Here is an 18,950-nt window from a genome sequence, read left to right as displayed (position 1 = left end):
GTACCAACCGAACTAAGCCAGCTGGCCAGGAACTCATAAATAAGGAGTGCAATGACTGTTTTCTTCATGCTTTCTTCACGCGCTGCCCGCGTGCAGGACTGACAAGAACACTCATTCTTTGTTCTAAACTAGAGACAGCCAGGTATGTTGTAAAATACGAAAGACTATGATAAGTAGGAAGCAGATACGAATGCGCAGTCTTTGACCTGTGTCCACCCTGCTGGGACCTGGAGTTCTGGATGACTTGAGATTTTAAAGAATCATTTATTTGAAAGGATGAGGTTTTGGGGAGAGAGAAGGAAGCTCTGCAAGTCTGTGGGTGGTACCTGAAGTAGCAGTGGCTGTTCAGGTACTAATGGTCAGTCTTCCTCCACCGTCCTAACGCGAACAGAAGGCTTGCCTTAGTTCTGTCTGAGCACAGCGTTAACCGAGGACCGACCCGTAACCGAAGGAGACTCATTCTGGATTAAAACCATGCACGCACCACGCTCCACCACTTGTACTCTGGAAACGACCCGAGGGAATTGTGAGCAATGAGGATGCAAGAGTAATTTCCCAGTTCCTGTGACGATGCGGCGCAGCGGCCAGCCCTCCGCCTCCGACCTGTGATGTGGCCAAGTGGGAAAGCGGCAGCAGAGCAGGGACAGCCGTGCCCGGGCAGCGCCGGGATGCTGCAGCCTCACGGCTACTGGAAATCCCTGCGGCTCAAACGCAGGAGCGATCACAGCGGGGCGGCGGGGAGAGGAGGAAGCACAGTTGTCCTCGAGCCCTGTCTATCCATAGGGCGGAACGGCCTCTTTTAAGGGGCATTTTCCACACGGATTAGTCTGGGAATAACGTCTCACGCGTGGTATTTTCCCTCTGCAAAGGGGAATGGGTGTTGGAGGCTCCCGTTTCTCAGTATGTGTGAGTTCCTCTCTCCTTCCCTTCCACTCCGGTTTATTTCAGTGCTTTTTTAAGAGCCGCTGTTCCCGATCAACCGCTCACTGTAATAGAAACGTCACTTTTTCTCACAGTATTTATTCCTTACAAAATCTCGTGTGACATGCTAGGTTCCCATGGATGTAGCTGATCATTTTTATTTTGTAAATATAATTACCTAACTTTACATTAACTATATCGTAATAAACTATTTTTGCACCACCCTTTGCATGCTGTGTAGCGAGGTGTTTTTTTCAACAAGGACACTACTACAGAAAGAGCAGAGCAGAGGCCAGAGCCTGAAACCCAGTGAGCCGATTGCTCTTACAGTCACCCTTCACAAAGAAAATGCAACGGGTAGCACTTTAATAGCAATAACATATTTAAAGTAGTGTAAGTCTAACGCTGCTGAACGGGATTTACCACATAATGAACTTCCTCAGCTGCCTTCAGAGTTGCTACGCCACAGGTAACAGAAACGCAGGGGTTTTTTTTTCCCCCCAGACCCATGCCAACTTTCTCAGAGTAGAACAAATCTGCAATCTGTTGATGTTACTCCCTGTATCCTAAATAACACCTAAGGATCTACAGGAATTTTTAATGATTTGGATCTTTGGAACAACCAACCCACGAGGGCTACCTGGGGTGCAAAAACCAGAAGATGATATTGAGCTTTTCTGTGAAGGTGGTTTATTGAATAGCGCCAATCGCAGCACTACTGTAACAAGCAAAACTGGTAACAAAATGTTAAGGCCTTTTTTCATTTTGAGAGGTTTTGAGGCACTTTATATTCAGTATAAAGTATTTCTTTCTTACACAGACGCTGTTTAGAGTTTTGAAATGCTTAAGTTTAGACCCATCTTTGTTCCACTCTGAACCGTAGGGACAGAGATCTTCCCTCCCTCTTGTTATTCAATTGCTGTCCCCCACCCTGCTGCTGCCAACACAGGTGGTCGAAGTCACCGAATCAGACCAGGACACGGTGTCCCCACCTGAAGGAACTGGGGTTTCCTTCCACTGCTCCATGCTGAAGTCAGTGACGGAACTCCAGCCGTGTCTGCTCTCAAGACAAGACCGACTGATCCCAAATCTCTCATTTCTTTCCAGCCTTCCCTACACTTCCTTGCTGGAAGACGAGCTGTCATTAGTATCTGTTCTCACGCTTTTATGCTGGAGCTCTGCTCATCTTAAACCAAAGGAAACGTACACAATCAAAACGTACTTCTAATTTCTGCCTTCATATTTCCCACAAATCTCCTTTTACAAACTTTCAACAAATAATGCCAACAAGAAATGTAACTAAGGTGCTTAACCTCTCTATACAAACTCTAGCTTTGCTGTAGCCCCCTTAACTCTTCTTCAGTTACTGATGTAGAGAAGCTATTGGGCTACAATTCCATTCTACAGTATCTCAAGTTGCAAAATGTCCATTTCACTGTCGAAACACCTACCCAGCACCGTATGAACATACCTCGTCTGCGCCAGGGCATGGCAACGAGCCTGCCCGTAGCTTTAAGCTCTGTGAATGCAGTCCTATCACACCTATCCTCACAAAACAATTCACCAAACAGTTGGGTCATTTCCCCTAGCACGGGAATGACCTCATCCAAGGGACCTTTGGGGTAGAGAGCACTTTGCTTCTCCAGAGGAGCTTACCTAAATTACACCCAGATGGATAATACAGTGATGTCTATACATAATAATAAAGTCCATGAATGCTATCTGTTAAGTACGCCATCAGCCCTGTGAGGCAGCTCAATCATTTATTGTCTTTGGGAAAAAATCTGTAGTTGATGGGACGGTACTCTTCCCAAATCCTTTCAAACTCCTCCAGAAAAGGCTTCACATACTCGGCGTCTTCCACGACCAGCACGTTCTCCCGGTTGTTCTGGATAGCTTGGGTGGTCCAGTTGAGGGAGCCTGTGATGAGCATCCTCCTGTCCACGATAGCGAACTTGTGGTGCATGTAACCGTCCTCCTGGCCGTGGCGCACCTGGATCCCTACAAAGACACAACCACCTCTTCAGCGGTAACCGAAGGTGTCATCCAGGCCACAGCCACCGGCCGAGCGCCCGGCCGTGCCCTGCCCCGCAGAGAGCCCTCGCCGCGGGGAGGCCGCCTCACCGGCCTGCCGGAGGAGGCCGATCTGGGAGCCCTGGAGCCCCATGTACTGCGCGTCGGTGACGACGCGGACGCGGACGCCGCGGCGGTGGAGGAGCTGGACGGCGCGGCCCAGCTGTGGGCTGGAGAAGGCGAAGAGGCAGATCTCGAGGGAGCGGCGGGCGGAGAGGAGGCGCCGCAGGAGGCGGCTGAGGGAGCAGTCGCCGCGCGGCAGCGGGCAGGGGCAGGGGCAGAGCCGGGCCGCCTCGCCGGGCCCCGCCGCCTCGGCCAGCAGCGCCTCGGTGCAGCTGGGCCGCGAGGGGAAGAAGAGCACCTCCCGCCCGGGCCGCCGCCGCCGCCGCCGCCGCCAGGCCGCCAGCGCCAGGGCCAGCGCCGCCGCCGCTGCCAGCGCCAGGCCCGCCCGCCGCAGCGCGCCCACCGCCCACATGCCCCCGCTGGCCGGCACCGCCCCGGCGCATGCGCGGTCGCTCCGAGCAGGCGAGCGCGGCTAGGGCGGGAAGTTTCCTCAGGGAGCCTCCCGCCGCTTCGGCGGTGGGTGTCGAGCGGCCCCGGGCCGCGGCCGCCTCCCGGAGCCCCGAGGGCTGGGGCTGCTTTGGGGTGGGGGAAAGAGGGATCGAGGGCTGCACTGCAGAGGCGAGCCTCGTCTGAAAACGAAGCCCTCCTCACCGCCTGCAGCCGGCTCTAACCCTTCCCCAAATGCCAGCCGGCTATGCTGCAGACTCAACAGATCCTTTAGGCTGGATCCTGCCCCAGCTTAAAGTGCCCCAGCGCCCGTGGTGGGTCTCTGTCAGGCTGCGGCGCTCACTGCTCTCACCTCCCTCCCAGGTATACGCTGCTCGGCCACGCAGAAAAGGAAATCACGCCGGAATAAAGAAACATCCTGCTTTAATCAGTTTGTCTTTAAGGCATATCGTTCAGAGGGAAGGAGGGTGGTGAAAGATGTCTGCAGACATGCTTTTTTGTTAATTAAGTTGTGCACATTCCAGCTATCACTGACAGCAGCCTAATCTGCGAGCTGCAGGAACTTGCCCAGACAATTATTTGGTAATCCCAGGTGTAGATCTGTTCTGGCAGGCAAGCACATCTGCTTTTATGGCTATACAGGAGCCCTGGGTTCGCAGACTTGGCAACTCTCCGCCTTCTTTCCTGGGGGCATTTTATAAGTGTTAAGTTAGTGGTTTCCTTGCCCTGGCTCAAAAATGATACGTTATCCAGAGTCTGGTTGTCCGTGCCACAGCCCCGTTTGAGATCAGGACAGAGACCAATCGACATTGCGTACAACTCGCCGCTTACACAACCACAAGGAAAAATAAGGTGAAGCCTCAGGCTTGACCTTGTGATTACCTTTTTGCTGTTTTGGAAGAAACCACACCTCTGTTCAGAAACACAGGCTTTGCTAATGGGTGCTTACGCACCAAGTGCAGGTTAGATAGAGACTAGGTTTTAATGTTGGATTGCTTGGGAGAGCTATTCTTTAAAAGATAAAAACAGTTCAGCAGTCAAGAAGGCCTAAATGCCAAATAATGTCTTACCTGTTGTGTTACACAGCTCTGAATTCGACCAGAATAGCTTTCAAGTATAAAAATAAAGAGTACTAGATCACATAAAAGGTAGCCACAAGACTGAGCACCGACCTAGCACTGGAAATCCTGATTTACTAGTCCACGCTGTCCTAATTCTTCTGTCGCTTTTATCCCACTGTCAGTGGGCTTTGTTCTTCCCTCATGACTAGCACCTAGGAAGCAAGATGCATATATTATTCAGAGCTTCCTTTCCTGTGGATAGAGCTTGAGCACCTCTTTTGTCTTGTTTCCTTACTGACAATTGGGAAATGCAAACCTTTTTGTGAACCCTGAAATTAAATAAGTGGTTAGTTTTTGAAGTAACAGAGCAATGCCTTTTTCCAAGCATCTGTTTGCTGTTTGAATATCCTGCGGTTGTTTATGTCCAGTCAAGCATTTTCAATTAATATATCTGAGCATCTCTTGCTCCATATGTACAAGAAACTAACACATACAAAGTTAGGAGGAAAAGACCTGTTAAATTCTATAAATTAGATCAAGGCTAAGATGCATGAATTACCTTGTGGATCAACTGCTGCTTCCCCCACCCCAACATACACACATATTGAAAATCAACACAAAACTAGGCTTTGTCCATTTTACAAAAATAGCTCTTAATGAGATTTAATGCCTGCCGCCATTTTACAGATGTTCCAGACAAAAATCAACCTGCATATTTTATATATAAGAACAGAACTCGTGACAAGTTGGAACATCCCCTCTGAGCTTGAGTCTTGTTTGAATGAGTGTAGAAGGTCACCTGGTAAAACCTGCCTCTAGCTTGTTAAAAATGTCTATGGTAACATCAAGTTTTCCCAACAATGATCCAGGGAAAAAAGAAAAAAAGAAAAAAAAAAAAAAAAGACTTCACAACAGAAAACAGTAAGTCCTCACAATACAGATAAGGAATATCTGTTTAGGTAATTAAAAAATGCACCAATGTTTCCATGAACTATTAAGCAAAAATGGCTACTGTAGAGTTATATAAGACAGGAGCACCTACAGGTTGGATCTTTTCTGCTTAACTTAATTAGGAAGCTAGAAAACTATTTCTGAAGACTGAAGAACACCAGCAACCTTATCCTGGCGAGGTTATCTTCATTACCTGGAAGTTTTGTAACCACAGGCAAAACAAGGCGAGTATTTTACCCTCCAGAGAGGCAAGCAGGCTGCATCTTGAGACTTCTTATATTACAATTCTCCCTCCCAGACAAGATTTCCAAAGCAAATGCTGAAACCGCATCAAGTTAAGATATAAATAAAGTGGAGTGACAGGACTCCAATGGGATATCCTGACTTACGCTACAGCAGAAAATAGTCTCTTCTTAAATCCGAGCATAAAGTGGTTTGAAATAATTTACACGTGATCCATAACCTGTGACACGTCACTTATTTTTGGTTCTTGTTCTCTCAGGCATTTAGGCGATTTATGTGGGGTTTGGAGAGATGAACTACATCCACTCCCAGGAGTTCTCGATGTTGTCACAGGTATCCAAGTCTTGCCAATGAAATCTAAAACTGAGGTCTACTGCCACACCATAATGCTTAATGAGGACAGTAGGGGATTTTAATTAATTCACGCTGATTCTTTGAGTGTTGCTGTATTTTAGTCTTGAGTGTAGAGGTCTAGATTTAGAGTTGAGTTTCAGGACAGACAGCAGCACTATTTATTAGCACTTATTAGTCCAGTCTCACAGCAATTAGAAAAGACTCAAGTCACTCTTCAAGTTAGTTTGAGGACCAGAAGAATAGTGATGAAGTTTCACTATCCACCTAATGCACATGCTGCAGGCTCAGCAGTGGTAACTTGGGGTTCCCTGCGATTATCGGAAGGCAGCAAGTGAGGTTGGGCACCCTTTAGTTCCGGGACTCTGAGGACGTTGGGCTGCGAACTGTTGACATCAGGTGGGACTTGTACGTCTTGCTCAGGCCAGTCATCCAGAACTTGAGAAGCTTGACGTTGTCCTCCTCTGCAGCTCCCAGAATGCTCAGCAGTTTTTGGGTATCCTCCTTGGGTCTGCTGTCCACTTTAGTGAATTTAAAGAGGACCTTCACTTTACTGCAGAAACAAGAAACTCCTGTCACCATTACAATGGGCTTGCATGCATCAAACAGGGAACGAGCACTAACTGTAGCTTCTCTCGGTACCTACTGCAACCAAATGTTAGTAAAAGCTTCACACAATATTCCACAGAAACTATTCTCATGCTTTGAATGAAGAAGATGGGGGGAAGAAGGGTACAAGAAAAGGGGGGATTAGTCAGCGGGATTACTCATTTTCAGTAGTAATATGCGTCATTCTAGTCTGTTTTTTCATTCTAGCGAAAAGTAAAACAATTAATTGTGACAACTGGGAATCTCCCTGGGAGACATGTCGAGTGCCCATCTGGCCTTCAGGTAAATTCACAAAATGGTAACGTTCCATGAATTATTTCACATGACTATCTGGTCTTCCTTTATTACTACTTGCACCTTTGAGATGTAGCGCCTGAAGGTGCAATCACGACATCTGTTTGGCATGTTATCTCCACTGGAATATAGTGCACATTGACAGGCATATATGTGTTTGCATACTTCCTCCTCATAATGTATATGAGGCAGATGAGTATTGTCATGTAGGTAACCTACAGGTGCGTGAACTGAAGCATGAAGGTTAAGAACTGCTGAGAGCCAAAAAGACAGCTTGGACCAGAGGAGAACTCCTCCGATATTCTTAGCTCCCAACAGTAAAGCCAACTACTGTCAATACTACAGCAGAAGTTACCTGACTACAAGTTTGTCCTGTACTCTGCTGTAACTGTTCCAGGGTTAGTGCCAAAGCTGTTTCTCCGAAAGGAATGTAGTCGTACTTACTTCATCCACTCCTCCTTCAGGCAAACAAGGCACTGATCCACAACGTCTACAGAAAGGTTCTGGTTGGTCAGGGCAGCTTCGATCTTGTTCAAGATTGTAGGGCCAACTACAAGATCAGAAAGAAGGGGAAAAAGGGTGAGAAGGAGGACGCACAAGCTATAGATTGCCCGCTTACACCTTCACTAGTAATTGTTAGCAAGGACTAGTCCATTTATTCTGTGACCTGGGCCTGAACACCTGCTGGAATTACAGACAAGAATACACATTTGTTCCACCTCTTCTTCTGTTCAAGAGCACTAGTCTGCACTCGTTTTTCACCAGTACTTTGGTCTGGTGCATTACTGCAGCTTCCTCTACATGCAGAAAACTACACTACTAATAACAGCACGGCCAATTTCAACATAGAATTTGGCTTGATTATCTGTTCACAGATAATAATCTTCAAGACAGAAAGAAACCTACCTATTCTACAAGATGGAAAAATATACTCCCCAGTGGTCTGCCTTGATTTAATTTCCATGGAAGAGGAGCTAAAGATCATCCCACTAGAAAAATGTCTGATCCAAGAAGCAACATGGAATTTTGTGAAGGATCCTGGGACATGCACACAAGTTCAGGGGCCTTTGTTTTCTTCAGACCCACTTTTAAACTGAAGTTGGTTAGATTTTGTTTTTTCTAGTCCCATGTCAAAAGCTCATTAAAAAATGCAAAGTTATGAAAAATCTTCATGCTTTGTACAATATACATACACATATGTAAAAAATATAAAACCTCAATTTCAAAGTCTCCACTTACTCTTGATTTAATGTTCCTCTTGTTAAGGGCAGTTCCAGGTTATAGTACAAAAACAAACTGACAACCAACCCAAGGCATTCCTTTCCTGGACCACTTTTTGGAATTCCCTAGGAGGCTATTTTCCCAGCAGTCCATGGCCTAATCAGTTTGATGCTGTGGTGGAGAAAAGACCTTTCAGTGACTATTTTTCTCCAGAAGATTCTGGACATGCCACTGGCATACTTGTCTATCAAGTGGAACACGGGAGATGAGTAACGTCATGGTCCTTATAAGCTAGACTTACTCAAAATAAAGACACAAATATTCCAGGATAGAAAATGTTCATTGTGGGTTACAGAAGAATTTCCCTACAATTGCTATTGTACCCATATTACAGAATTAATTTCTCATTTCTGAAAATTAATAAGCAAAATACTGATCTGGTAAGGCAAACCCTTTATAATTAAACAGACTGTGGTAAACCTCACCTCAAATAGCAGTGCCCCAGTTGTACACTGACCTGGCTTTCTACTCAGACTTCCTTCAGGGCCAGTACATGAACAGCATAAAAAACAGTTAAAGATTAAGATGCTCTTTTAATATCATGATACAGGTTCTTTCTGCTTTCAAATCACCCACCTCGATCTGCTGCAACAGGGCTACCGCTGGTGACAACAAACTCGTACTTGTTGAGGGACTGCTCATCATCAAACAGAGTTGGGTAGAGACTGGACCGGGTAGCAGTGCGAACTTCCACAAGGACCGCAAACTCTAGAGCAACAAGACCCCAAAAGAACATTAACTGTACTAGCCCAGATTCTAAAGTACAGTTACATACGCTGCTCCAAGAAAGCACAGCTCTGTCAGCTTACAATACTTGGCCCAGCATTAACCTTTCCAGAGTAGGAACCAGGAGTGTCAGGTATGATCAGTACTTAAAGCAGGTGTCACACCTTTTAACTACTGAACAGGCAGGGGTATGGGGGAAAAAAAAAAACAACAAACATGAAGTGGTACAGGTTTTAGTTCATGCAGCATTGTTAGACTATCTGCCAATACTTAATACAAAAAAAAAAAAAAATCATCTTGTGTCCTTTAGCATAAGATGATAGGGAAGGGAGAGGGTTCTGCAACAAGGTCTTACCAGATGATAATATGTGGGATGGGATTTGGACATGTGGGCTCAGCCCTAGGAAGTTACACCGATACGCCTCTTCATACTGGTCACTGTAGGGGATGATCCGCACACAACCAACAGGCAGCATAGTCTAGAGAAGGAAGGAAACGTGTCAAGAGAAACACTGGAACTAAACAAGTAAAATACAGTTTTCTCCCTGACTTCCAGGGCTAGCCAAGCCTTGGAGCCCTGCTCAGGCAGATGCTCCTGATTTGGGGGTTCAGAAGTATCTATCCTACTCAGCTTGAAAGACTATGCAGTTGCTGAGGACAACCAAGACATCCAAAGGTTGAGGGTTTTTTGTTTGGTGGGTGTTTTGGGGTTTTTTTTTTGGTTGTTTTTTCAAAACCACGTAATTTAGAACACATTCTCCACAAGATTACATGTCAGAGACAGGTCATTATGAAGGCTGGACTACTAGAGAAAGATGTGTAAAAATATGCAGCCAGGAAACAAAGGAAGAAGTTTCTACCCGTAGCACGTCAAAAGCAGACTGGACAAGATCCGTATCTCGAGCTTTCCAGATGACCTGGTTCCCCATCAGAACATGCCAAGCCAGCATGCGGAATGCTGATGCCCCAAGAACCTGAAAAAAAAAAAACCACACCAAAACCCACCATTTTGCATTGGTTATGAAAATTAGTGAAATGTCCAGTTTGCCCTGTCAAAAACATGACTGCCACATAAGAAAATGGCTAGAACTGAACAGCAGAAATGAACACGAAAATTTTGCAGGTCTTGTGCACAGAGTAATAGCTCTAAACCACAGCACCAAGATCAAGTATTTCTTTGACAGGTGCAAAAGGTGTCGGACTGTCATACAAAGTGATATTCACCCCCATCTATGGTTTCAAGAACAAACAGCAGCAAAGTACCACTTTGCCAACATGCCTAACCACTGATCCAATTCAGTATCAAGCACATTAAAAGAACAATAGCTTCATTTCTCAGTTGCTCCAAATTCTTCAGTGCTCTGGCTAGACCGCATCCATCAGCCCATTCATTGGCCAAATCAGCGGTTTTGGTAAGATGGACGCAGGCCCGCTTGGAATGGGACGGAACAACTTCTCTTAGATGATTACAACTTTCAGGCATTTCTCTGATCTGGGTTATGTTCACAACAGCGATCCAGGCATGAAAGATTAAACAGTATTCTTAGACAAGCCTCCAAAGGCACACACTTGCACGACACAGTGGTGTAGTTCAATAAGTTCAAGCATTCCAAATTAGGAGACAGTAGAACAAAAGGAGGCTAAAGACATAAAGCAGGTATTTGTCAGGAGTGTCCAGGAAAACAAGCTGGTTTGAAAGACGCTGTGGGTCAAATGCACTGAACCTTCCCCCTCAGCCAGGTAACTGGAAGCATTGGATAAAAGCTACTGTACAGAAGCATTTGTTTTGTTTGTAAATGACCTTTTCCCCTCTGAAATACTTTTGTTTGAAGCAAATAATATTTGGCTTTGAAGAAGCTGCACAACCTCTGTATTAAATTACTGTCACTGCTCTTGGGAAGAAGTGCAGAATTTGAGAGAAATCATATGATCCCATCTCACATGACCGGTGATCACTAGAGGCCCACATGATCTCAGATGAAGGGAGCACCCTCAGAGATGCAGTTAACCCCATATTACTAGCTGTGTAGGCACCGTGTTGAACACAGAAACAGGAAAGAAGCGCAGACTGCGCTTCAGGAAATAAATGTCTTTACAAAAAACATTATCAGGAGAAAAGAAGTTATTAGCCTGTGAATTCAGAGTAACTCGGCTCCTCTCTCACCTGTCTCATGTGCCTGAGAGAGCGAAAGACGGACAACCTTCTGTGAGCTACATTCCAGCTGTTGCAATCTGGCATCAGAGATGTTTCAGGTGAGCATTTAGATAGCTCCTGCCCTTCCACAACATCTAGCTGGGAAGAAGGCTTCTCTTCTTCCTCAGAACCATCCCAGCCTTCTGACTCTTCTTTCAGGTCTAGCAAAAAAAGGTAGAACGGTCATAAAAATTACTGCTCTCTAGGCATAGGAACCACCTCAGAAGTGCCTACACAGACTGCAGCCAACTGATTTTGGCTATATGTGGGGAGACAGAGTTCAGAACGCAGTAACTGAAAGCACTAGCGTCCCAGACCCCCCTGAGGTGTTAATGAAGTTTCATAGTTCAGATATACAATAACCACAAAAGGGTCAAGAAGGAATTTTCACCTTCTACAGGACACAAAGTCACATCTTTTGACCAGCTATGTGTTCTCTATTCTTGCTTTAAAGGTCACGGCCAAAGCTTTGAGGCAGGTTTTGTAGATTCTAGTCTAAATGGATTAATAAAAATAATTCAATGCAAGAAAAAATCATGATCCTTTAATTTTAGAAATTTTGTAGAAAAAGGAGCAAGAAGAAAGCTCCATATGTTGTGACTACAAATTCTTCTGGCTCTAGAGATTCATCGGGAGGGCCAACCCAGCCAGGGAGAACAATAATCATGATGATGCAACACTCCTACACAAGTAACAAACACCACACGTGCGTGCAGAAAGCCTAGGAGGCCAAGGGCCTTGATTTCACGTTCCTGTCAGTCATCTCCATATGGGAGAGCACATCAGCGACTGCAGAGACCACCACTAAGGTAAAGCCCGAGAGAGATGGCTGCACTATGATGCTGACAAAAGGACTTGGTGTTTTACCACCCAAAGCATTCTCAGAGAGTCTTCCACCTCTGGAAACTTCTATCTCACCTGCAAGTTTTTCCATCTGAACGAGCGTGTCTTCTGTTGGTGCTCCCTCCAGAAGCTTCTCTGTAAGTCGGCTGCCACAAGCTTTCAAAAGCCTGGAGACATTGAAAGAAACAGAAGCGTTCATTAAGCCTGCTTGCTGGGTGCAAAAATCCAGTAAGAAACTTGGTGTGATGAGCTCAACAAAAAAATCCAACCACTAACCAATTTGTGTTTCCTTTCAACACATCTCTATGCTTTCCTCGGTGTGATTCCTACGCATCTTACAACCGCTGCCACTTCAAGTCACCAAAAGGCCTACCATTTTGCAATTACTTTGTGCAACATACTTATCCTCCATCCAAGTCACACGGCAGTGTTGCAACCCTCTCTGTGGCATCTTTCCAGGGACGTCTGATGAGCAAGTTAGGCACTGGAGCAACTGGACTCCCACAAACACGCTACTGTGCCAAACGGCTGCACCTCCCACGCTGCCTATCACAATACACGGGCACTTCCAGGTGAACCACCACTGTACTTCAAGTGTGAATCTGAGGTACAACACACTGGGGGTAGGAGCATCTTTTCTTGCTTTCTCCCATACTTACTTTATACTGCAAGGCCTTTCCATCTAGATAGACATGGTTTCCATTAGCAGCCACATTAGTAGGTTTACTTCACAGCAACAAGAAATTTTTTTTGTCCTAAAGGCATCAGCAGGCTGCTGTCTTTCTGCACTTAGCTCCTTCCAATTCAGAGACTACTTAGCAAAGTCCAACTTATTACCTCAAGAAAACAATACCCAAACACTCAAATCACTTATCCACCCTTTCAGAACATGGCAATATTCTCTTCATGAAGGAGTTGTAGAAGCTAGATACACAAGTGGCATTACCAAGCAAAGGAAGTGTGCAAACATGCCCACAGGTTTTCGTCGTTGGTCAGTGACGTTAAGGAGCGGGCTGCATTGCCATTCCGCTGGTGCAGGAAGGGAGTGAAGGCTGTGTTCATCCGCTGGGCACGCTGAGGGCACCCATACTGCTCTGCTTCGAACACCTACACCACAGAAGAAGGGCAGTATAAGAGACTGAAAAAGATAAAATGCTTACATAAAGCTGAGCCAAAAAACCCCAACAAGAATATGAAGTGAAAAGGGTGCGTCACGCGCAATAATCCAAAATACATTGTAAATTATGGGAAAGGAGAGGGAAGGGACATCTTATTCTTAAAATTATCATTAAGTAACACTTGTGCTCCAAAACCATTGTCCTTCACAACTTTAGTTACTTAAACTTCTAACAGAGCTATTGTCTAGCAGTTAGGTCTGTGAAAAGTGTTGTGACTGGCTTAAAATGAGAGAGACACCCTGTTCCTTCGCTCCTACACCCCCAGATACGCACCATCCTCTTGTCCCTTGTGTCAACCTTAACGACTACCCTGGCTGCAATGAGCTGGATCAGCTTTTCAACTCAGCTGTAAATCAACTATCACAATGTTTTACTAACGTTGAGTCAAATGGACTCTGTGTGCTGACCTACCTTAAGTGCTTTGCCCTGAAGCTCATCAATGATGCCTCTGATTTTTCCCAACAAGAAAGGCCAGGAGTTGATGAGGTAAATCCGGTCCATCATGATAGTGATGATGCTGTACCAGCGCTGGAAACCTCGAGCCAGGCTGTCTTTGATAAAGAAGGTGTGGCTGAACACAAAACCATGCTGTTCATCTCCGAAAAAAATAGGGCCTTCACGTCCTGGGCAGACCTGAAGGGGAGGGACACATACACCAAAGTAGTTAAGCAATCACACAGCTAAAACAGTAATAAACTGAACATAGATTCCTGCTCTTTAACACACACTTGGTGAATAAAACAAGCCTTTTTTAGGCTACTATCCAAAACCCAGGGTCAAACAGACCTCCAGGGGTATCCTACAAACACTACAAAACCTCCAATTTAACTGTATTTTAAGAATTCAGCTCTATTCAACTATGATACTGTTGAGAATCCACAAGGGATTTTGCTGATCCTGACACACAAATGCTCATTAATCTGTAAGGTTCTCCCTTCACTTCTATGAGCTGCTGAACATTAATTGTCTACAAAGACCAAATATTTCTTGGCACTAAACAACAGATTCCAATGTTTTTACAAAAAAAAATTATCTTACAAAGAAAAACAACACATAGAGGCAAAAACAAGAAAAGGAAATTTTTGGTCTCGCAGGGTGAGAGGAAGAAACCCTCAAGGTTATCAAAGATCAACCTTAAAAATTACCCCCAATCCTGGAATGAACAGACTTGTGTGTCTGTCTTTCCACCTCCATTCCATCCTTGTTTCAGGCTGCACAGAGCAGCCAGGATCAGCAAAGCACTATCTTGGATTTGAAATGATGCATGAGGCCATAAACAGGTTTTCTCCCTGTACCCCAAGACAGTTACCTCACAGCTCAGACTGCGAACACAGGCCTGGCGCACGATGCTGAACAGCTGGGGGTGGTTTGGGTGCTGGTGACTGACGTACTTGATTGAAGTTTCTTTGTCGTGGCTGACATATCCAGGATGTCCTCCTGCAAGAGAGCGGCAACCCTGAAGATAGAAAAGCAAATCCAGCCATAAATGAGCATGCAGTTCTCTAAGGTTTCCAAAGGCCTCTGCATATTCCCTTCAAAACGTAGCGAAACATTACTTACACATACAGATAAGAACACAAATACTTAGAAGACAAAAAATATGAGTCAGGGTCAGGATTTGAACCCAGTGCAATATACTTCCTCTGCTCTTATGCTCATTTTCCACTATTGAATTTGATTGTGAACTTGATGCTGGCTCTACAAGTGGTAAAATAAAGTTAACAGCAGCTGTGAAACCAACTGGGCTAGCAAAACTGGCCATAACCTAAAGGAAAGTAAGTAACAAATACCTCAGAACAAGTGCTAATAGTAGACAAGCATGAGAACGACTGAGAACATACATTTTCTCTGTTTTAATTGCTTCTGCTTTTTTTTTTGCTGTTTCCTAAGCAATACTGCTCTTAAAATTACTATTAATAAACAACCCGACCTAATCTAATAAAGTAAATGCTCTTCAAGGATGAGGAAAGCATTTCTGAGCCACAGGAGAATCACAGGGCTTAAAGAGACCTCAAGACACCATCTTGTCAGGGTCTATATACTCAACAACAGTTCCTTCATCCTCTTGTCATGGATCATTACAGTTTATGAGTACTTGGGGGATCTTCTGGTACTAGCAGTCACATACAAAACAAGTGCTTTTGGTTTTTTCCTCTCTTAAATAATTCAATTTGCATTAGAGAATCCAAGAGCCCTTTAGTTAAGCCAAGGGCCATGGATGTCCACACACAGATCTTCACACTTGCCTCACACATGTCTGACTTCTTTGGCCCTGGGCTGCTGGAGTCAGCACTGGCACCTTCTGCTGGGCTGTGCGAGCGGATCCGACTGCTCATCTGAATGCCACCTTCTTCCTCTTCTGCCTGCTCATTCTGCCCAGAGATGTCCCCGCTGCTCGCGCCTTGGGGAAGCGGTGAATGTAGAACCTCAGTACAAAAGAGGGTGCGAGGACCGTGGAGCTCACAAAAATGGCAGAGGGCAACAATAGCATTCATAGTGAGAGCTCAGCACATACGTCAGGCCTCCTGCAGGAAGGGAGAAAACACACAATATCAGCACAACAGATATTAAAGCATCTCTTAGGCCTCACTGGTGCAAGTCCTGCTCTACATCTCTCCAGGAGTGGCTGGCTTTAAGCTCAGCCTAAGAGACTAGCGCAACTCCACCACGGGGTGACCTGAGCAAGGACCAACTGTGCATGCCCTGATGGGGTGGGACTAGAGCAGACCGATGCCCCCGAGCCCGGGTCCCTGACTGAGCCCGGACACCTCAGGCCCCACGGGAGCGGGACGGGACTGGACCGGACCAACCCCCTCCTGCCCGGACACCTCCGGTCTTACAGGGACAGGTTGGGCTCTGACAGACCAGATCTCCGTGCCCGGACACCTCGGGCCCTGCCGGGCCCGGCGCAGCTTCCCCCTGCTCGGAGGCCTCAGGCCGTAACGGGTCGGGCCCGGCCCTGCTCAGCACCCCCGGACCCGAACACCTCAGGCCCAGCCGGACCCGGGCCGACCTACCCTTCCGGGCCCCGGCCTCCCCGCTCCGACACCTGCCCAGCCCAGGTTCCCCGTGCCCGGACACCCATGGCCCGTCCCCCCGCTCACCGCGGCTCCCCCGGCCCGTCCCGGCCCGTCCCGTGTCCGCGGGCGCCTGACACAGACTGACCCACCGGCCCGTACCATCCCTACCGGCAGCTAGGGGGGGGAAGAGGGACAGACAGCTTCCCGGCTGCCCACCCGCCGCCGCCACGGAGCGGCGAGGAAAGGAAGGAGGAAGCGGGAGAGGGAGGAGGAGGCCGTTCGTACCGCGGTACCGAGCCGGTCCTTCCCGCCGCTCTCCCGAGGACCCCCCCGGGTGCGGCAGTGACTCGGCCCACGGCCGCCCTGTCCACAGGGGCTGGGCAGAGCCATTACCTCAAGACGAGAGGGGGAAGATGACAAAGTCCGGAAGACGCCTCCTGCCTTCCCTCGCTATCCCCTGCCCCGCTGTCGCGCCGCAGAGAGCGGACAATAGCGTCCGACCCCCGGGAGCCGAGAGGGGAACGAGCCGCCGCCTGCTACCCCGCAGCCGCTGCAGCCGGAGCGAGCTCCGCTCCCCCCGTGAGGTGGTGCGGGCTGCATGGCGGGTCACGTGACCGAGGGCCTCCGGGAGGGGCCGGGGGCGGCCCGTGCGCAGGCGCCGTCCACGGGCGGAGCCCGGCTTGTCCCGAGGCGGGGCCGCGCTGAGGAGAAGGGGAGGGGGGGGGGAGGCCGCAGCGGCTGCCTCGGGCTGGCGGTAGCAGCTACCGAGGGGTAGAAGGAGCTTCGCAGTCGGCTCCTGCTGAGCCCCTTCTCCCCTCCCGTGTACCCCCCTCAGGGCGGCTGGCCTGCTCACAGCAGGCTGGGCCCGACGTCTCCGTTAAAGACACTGAATACAAGCGCTGGCAGTACCCATCGTGTGTTTTAATTGCTTAAACTACTTCGAATATAAGATTAGGGCAGATGAAGGCTTCCATGAAGTAATATCTTTTCCCACGCCATTTATAAAACAGTTACATCAAGATTTTTACACAGGTAAAACCCAGGTTAGAATGTCCAGGCTCTTCAGCACACATCCTTTCTCCACTAAACTACTCATTTCTCCTTAGAGGATCAGGTTTTATTAGAGGATTATTTATCGCTAGAAAACTATGATGGCAAGATAAACCAAATTCCATGTGAACTATTAATCCTTTCAGGCTTCAAATAAAGTACTATATTCCATTCCCCCCCTTTACATCAGAGTTGACCCCTGTGGACTTTTAAGTACCAGACTCTGAACAAAAGTAGTAAGTCTTCCACAAGATAACAGCATAGATCATTCGGCTGAGTAAAACTTGTACTTAAATCACAAGGAAGAGCAGCTATCACTGATACCACTCCAATATATGCCTCTGGATCCAAGCAGCCATGCATGGACTAATGATTATGCCTCTGAAGAAAACGATACTCAGAGGGTCAGCGAGACAGACGATTACTGTAACACAAAGATCAGATACGAACAGAAGCGTTCGATGCACAGTCCATCTAATCCTGGAGCCCATCTCGGACAAGGAACTGCAGCAGCACTTCCCAAGGAAGGCACGCTGTTTGCACAAAAAGAACTACTATTTCTACTCGAGATAGTTCAGGATCGCTCTGAGAAGCCACCAGCAGAGCTGGAACAACTCCCGAGCAGAGGGCACTGCCACACGCAGCAGACAACTAGCAGCCTCCCGCCAGTCGGCCAGAATCACGTCCTGAGAAAAACAAAAGACCCCCCCCCCCAAAAAACCTAAGGAAAAGCCAAATACAAAAGACCTACTATCTCATTTAAGACAAACTAAGAAGAACGACTGGTTTGTTATCTTTATTTTCCAATAGTACATTTAAACAACTTCTCAGGACTAACCTCCTCAGCCAGTTTGGCCATGCAGAAAACATTTCCTAGGTTATACAGATCGCCGATGACAACACATACAAGGGGTCGCGGCTGTGCTGTAGAATAGAGAAGGGAAGCTGTATAGGAGGAGGCAGCTGGAGTTAGGCGAAAGCATGTGGCGCAATGGCAGTGCTACAGGCGGGTTAGGTCCCTAACCGGGGCTCCTCAGCAGCACAAGAATAGGAGGGGTGGTTGTACACAAACAGCTTCTAACCATTTCTTCTTAGAAACATTTTAATACCTGCTAATAATAGCTGAACTAGAGACCCCTCCTGTGGCTAAGAAGTGTAGTTGCATGTCTAATGCTACCTTCAGAACCGCATTTTATATCTTTGTTAATTAAGATGCATGAAAATAGGAGTTAGATATCAAAGCATGCACTCAGTATTTCATGAACGCATCTTGTGGCCATGCACAACGGGAAGAACTAGCCACAGGACCGCTGAGAGTCTAAGTTCAGAAGAGCGTCGCATGCAGTGTTCTTATATTTGATCAAAAGTCCTTCCCTGCAATAAATACAAATTAAAACCAGAAAGCTCAAGTGTTCTCAAAGCATCTCAGCTGACCACAGACCATGCAATCAGTTCCAAGACTTGAAGGAGCTGCTTCATTAAAAATCTGACTTAATTTCAACAGTATCTCAAGACATGCAGATGCCAGACCATATCTGTTTATCAAACTATTACTTAAAAGCCCTTCCCTGAAGCACTTGCGGTGAATGCTTTATCTACTGATTCTACAGGTGGGACCCGACTTTGAATTTTCAACAGCAGAGTT

The 18,950-nt window shown here is 47.0% G+C and overlaps 2 protein-coding genes across 4 annotated transcripts; both read right to left on the bottom strand.

Annotated features, from left to right (window-relative positions):
• Nucleotides 1–1,019: 1,019 nt before the first annotated feature.
• On the bottom strand, nucleotides 1,020–4,314 carry PLD6 (phospholipase D family member 6). The gene is made up of 3 exons (XM_075514661.1): nucleotides 4,072–4,314; nucleotides 3,046–3,529; nucleotides 1,020–2,922 (listed from the first exon to the last, which is right to left on the bottom strand). Exons 1-3 carry the CDS (start codon nucleotides 4,312–4,314, stop codon nucleotides 2,681–2,683), a joined length of 969 nt encoding a protein of 322 aa, XP_075370776.1. The 3' UTR covers nucleotides 1,020–2,680.
• FLCN (folliculin) lies at nucleotides 3,911–16,849 on the bottom strand. Of its 3 annotated transcripts, none has more exons than XM_075515513.1 (12): nucleotides 16,649–16,849; nucleotides 15,482–15,760; nucleotides 14,545–14,691; nucleotides 13,647–13,868; nucleotides 13,004–13,164; nucleotides 12,133–12,224; nucleotides 11,185–11,375; nucleotides 9,881–9,994; nucleotides 9,376–9,499; nucleotides 8,871–9,002; nucleotides 7,458–7,563; nucleotides 3,911–6,663 (listed from the first exon to the last, which is right to left on the bottom strand). In XM_075515513.1, exons 2-12 carry the CDS (start codon nucleotides 15,728–15,730, stop codon nucleotides 6,462–6,464), a joined length of 1,740 nt encoding a protein of 579 aa, XP_075371628.1. In that variant the 5' UTR covers nucleotides 15,731–15,760; nucleotides 16,649–16,849; the 3' UTR covers nucleotides 3,911–6,461. The 3 variants fall into 3 exon arrangements, with proteins under 3 accessions (XP_075371628.1, XP_075371629.1, XP_075371630.1); XM_075515514.1 differs by lacking the exon at nucleotides 16,649–16,849 and adding an exon at nucleotides 16,541–16,634; XM_075515515.1 differs by lacking the exon at nucleotides 16,649–16,849 and adding an exon at nucleotides 16,340–16,472.
• Between the last annotated feature and the right edge of the window lie 2,101 nt (nucleotides 16,850–18,950).

Source organism: Mycteria americana, chromosome 12, assembly GCF_035582795.1.
Source record: "Mycteria americana isolate JAX WOST 10 ecotype Jacksonville Zoo and Gardens chromosome 12, USCA_MyAme_1.0, whole genome shotgun sequence".
NCBI lineage: Eukaryota > Metazoa > Chordata > Aves > Ciconiiformes > Ciconiidae > Mycteria > Mycteria americana.
The sequence above is the reverse complement of the archived record's forward strand: the minus strand, read 5'-3'. Positions and strand labels throughout refer to the sequence as shown.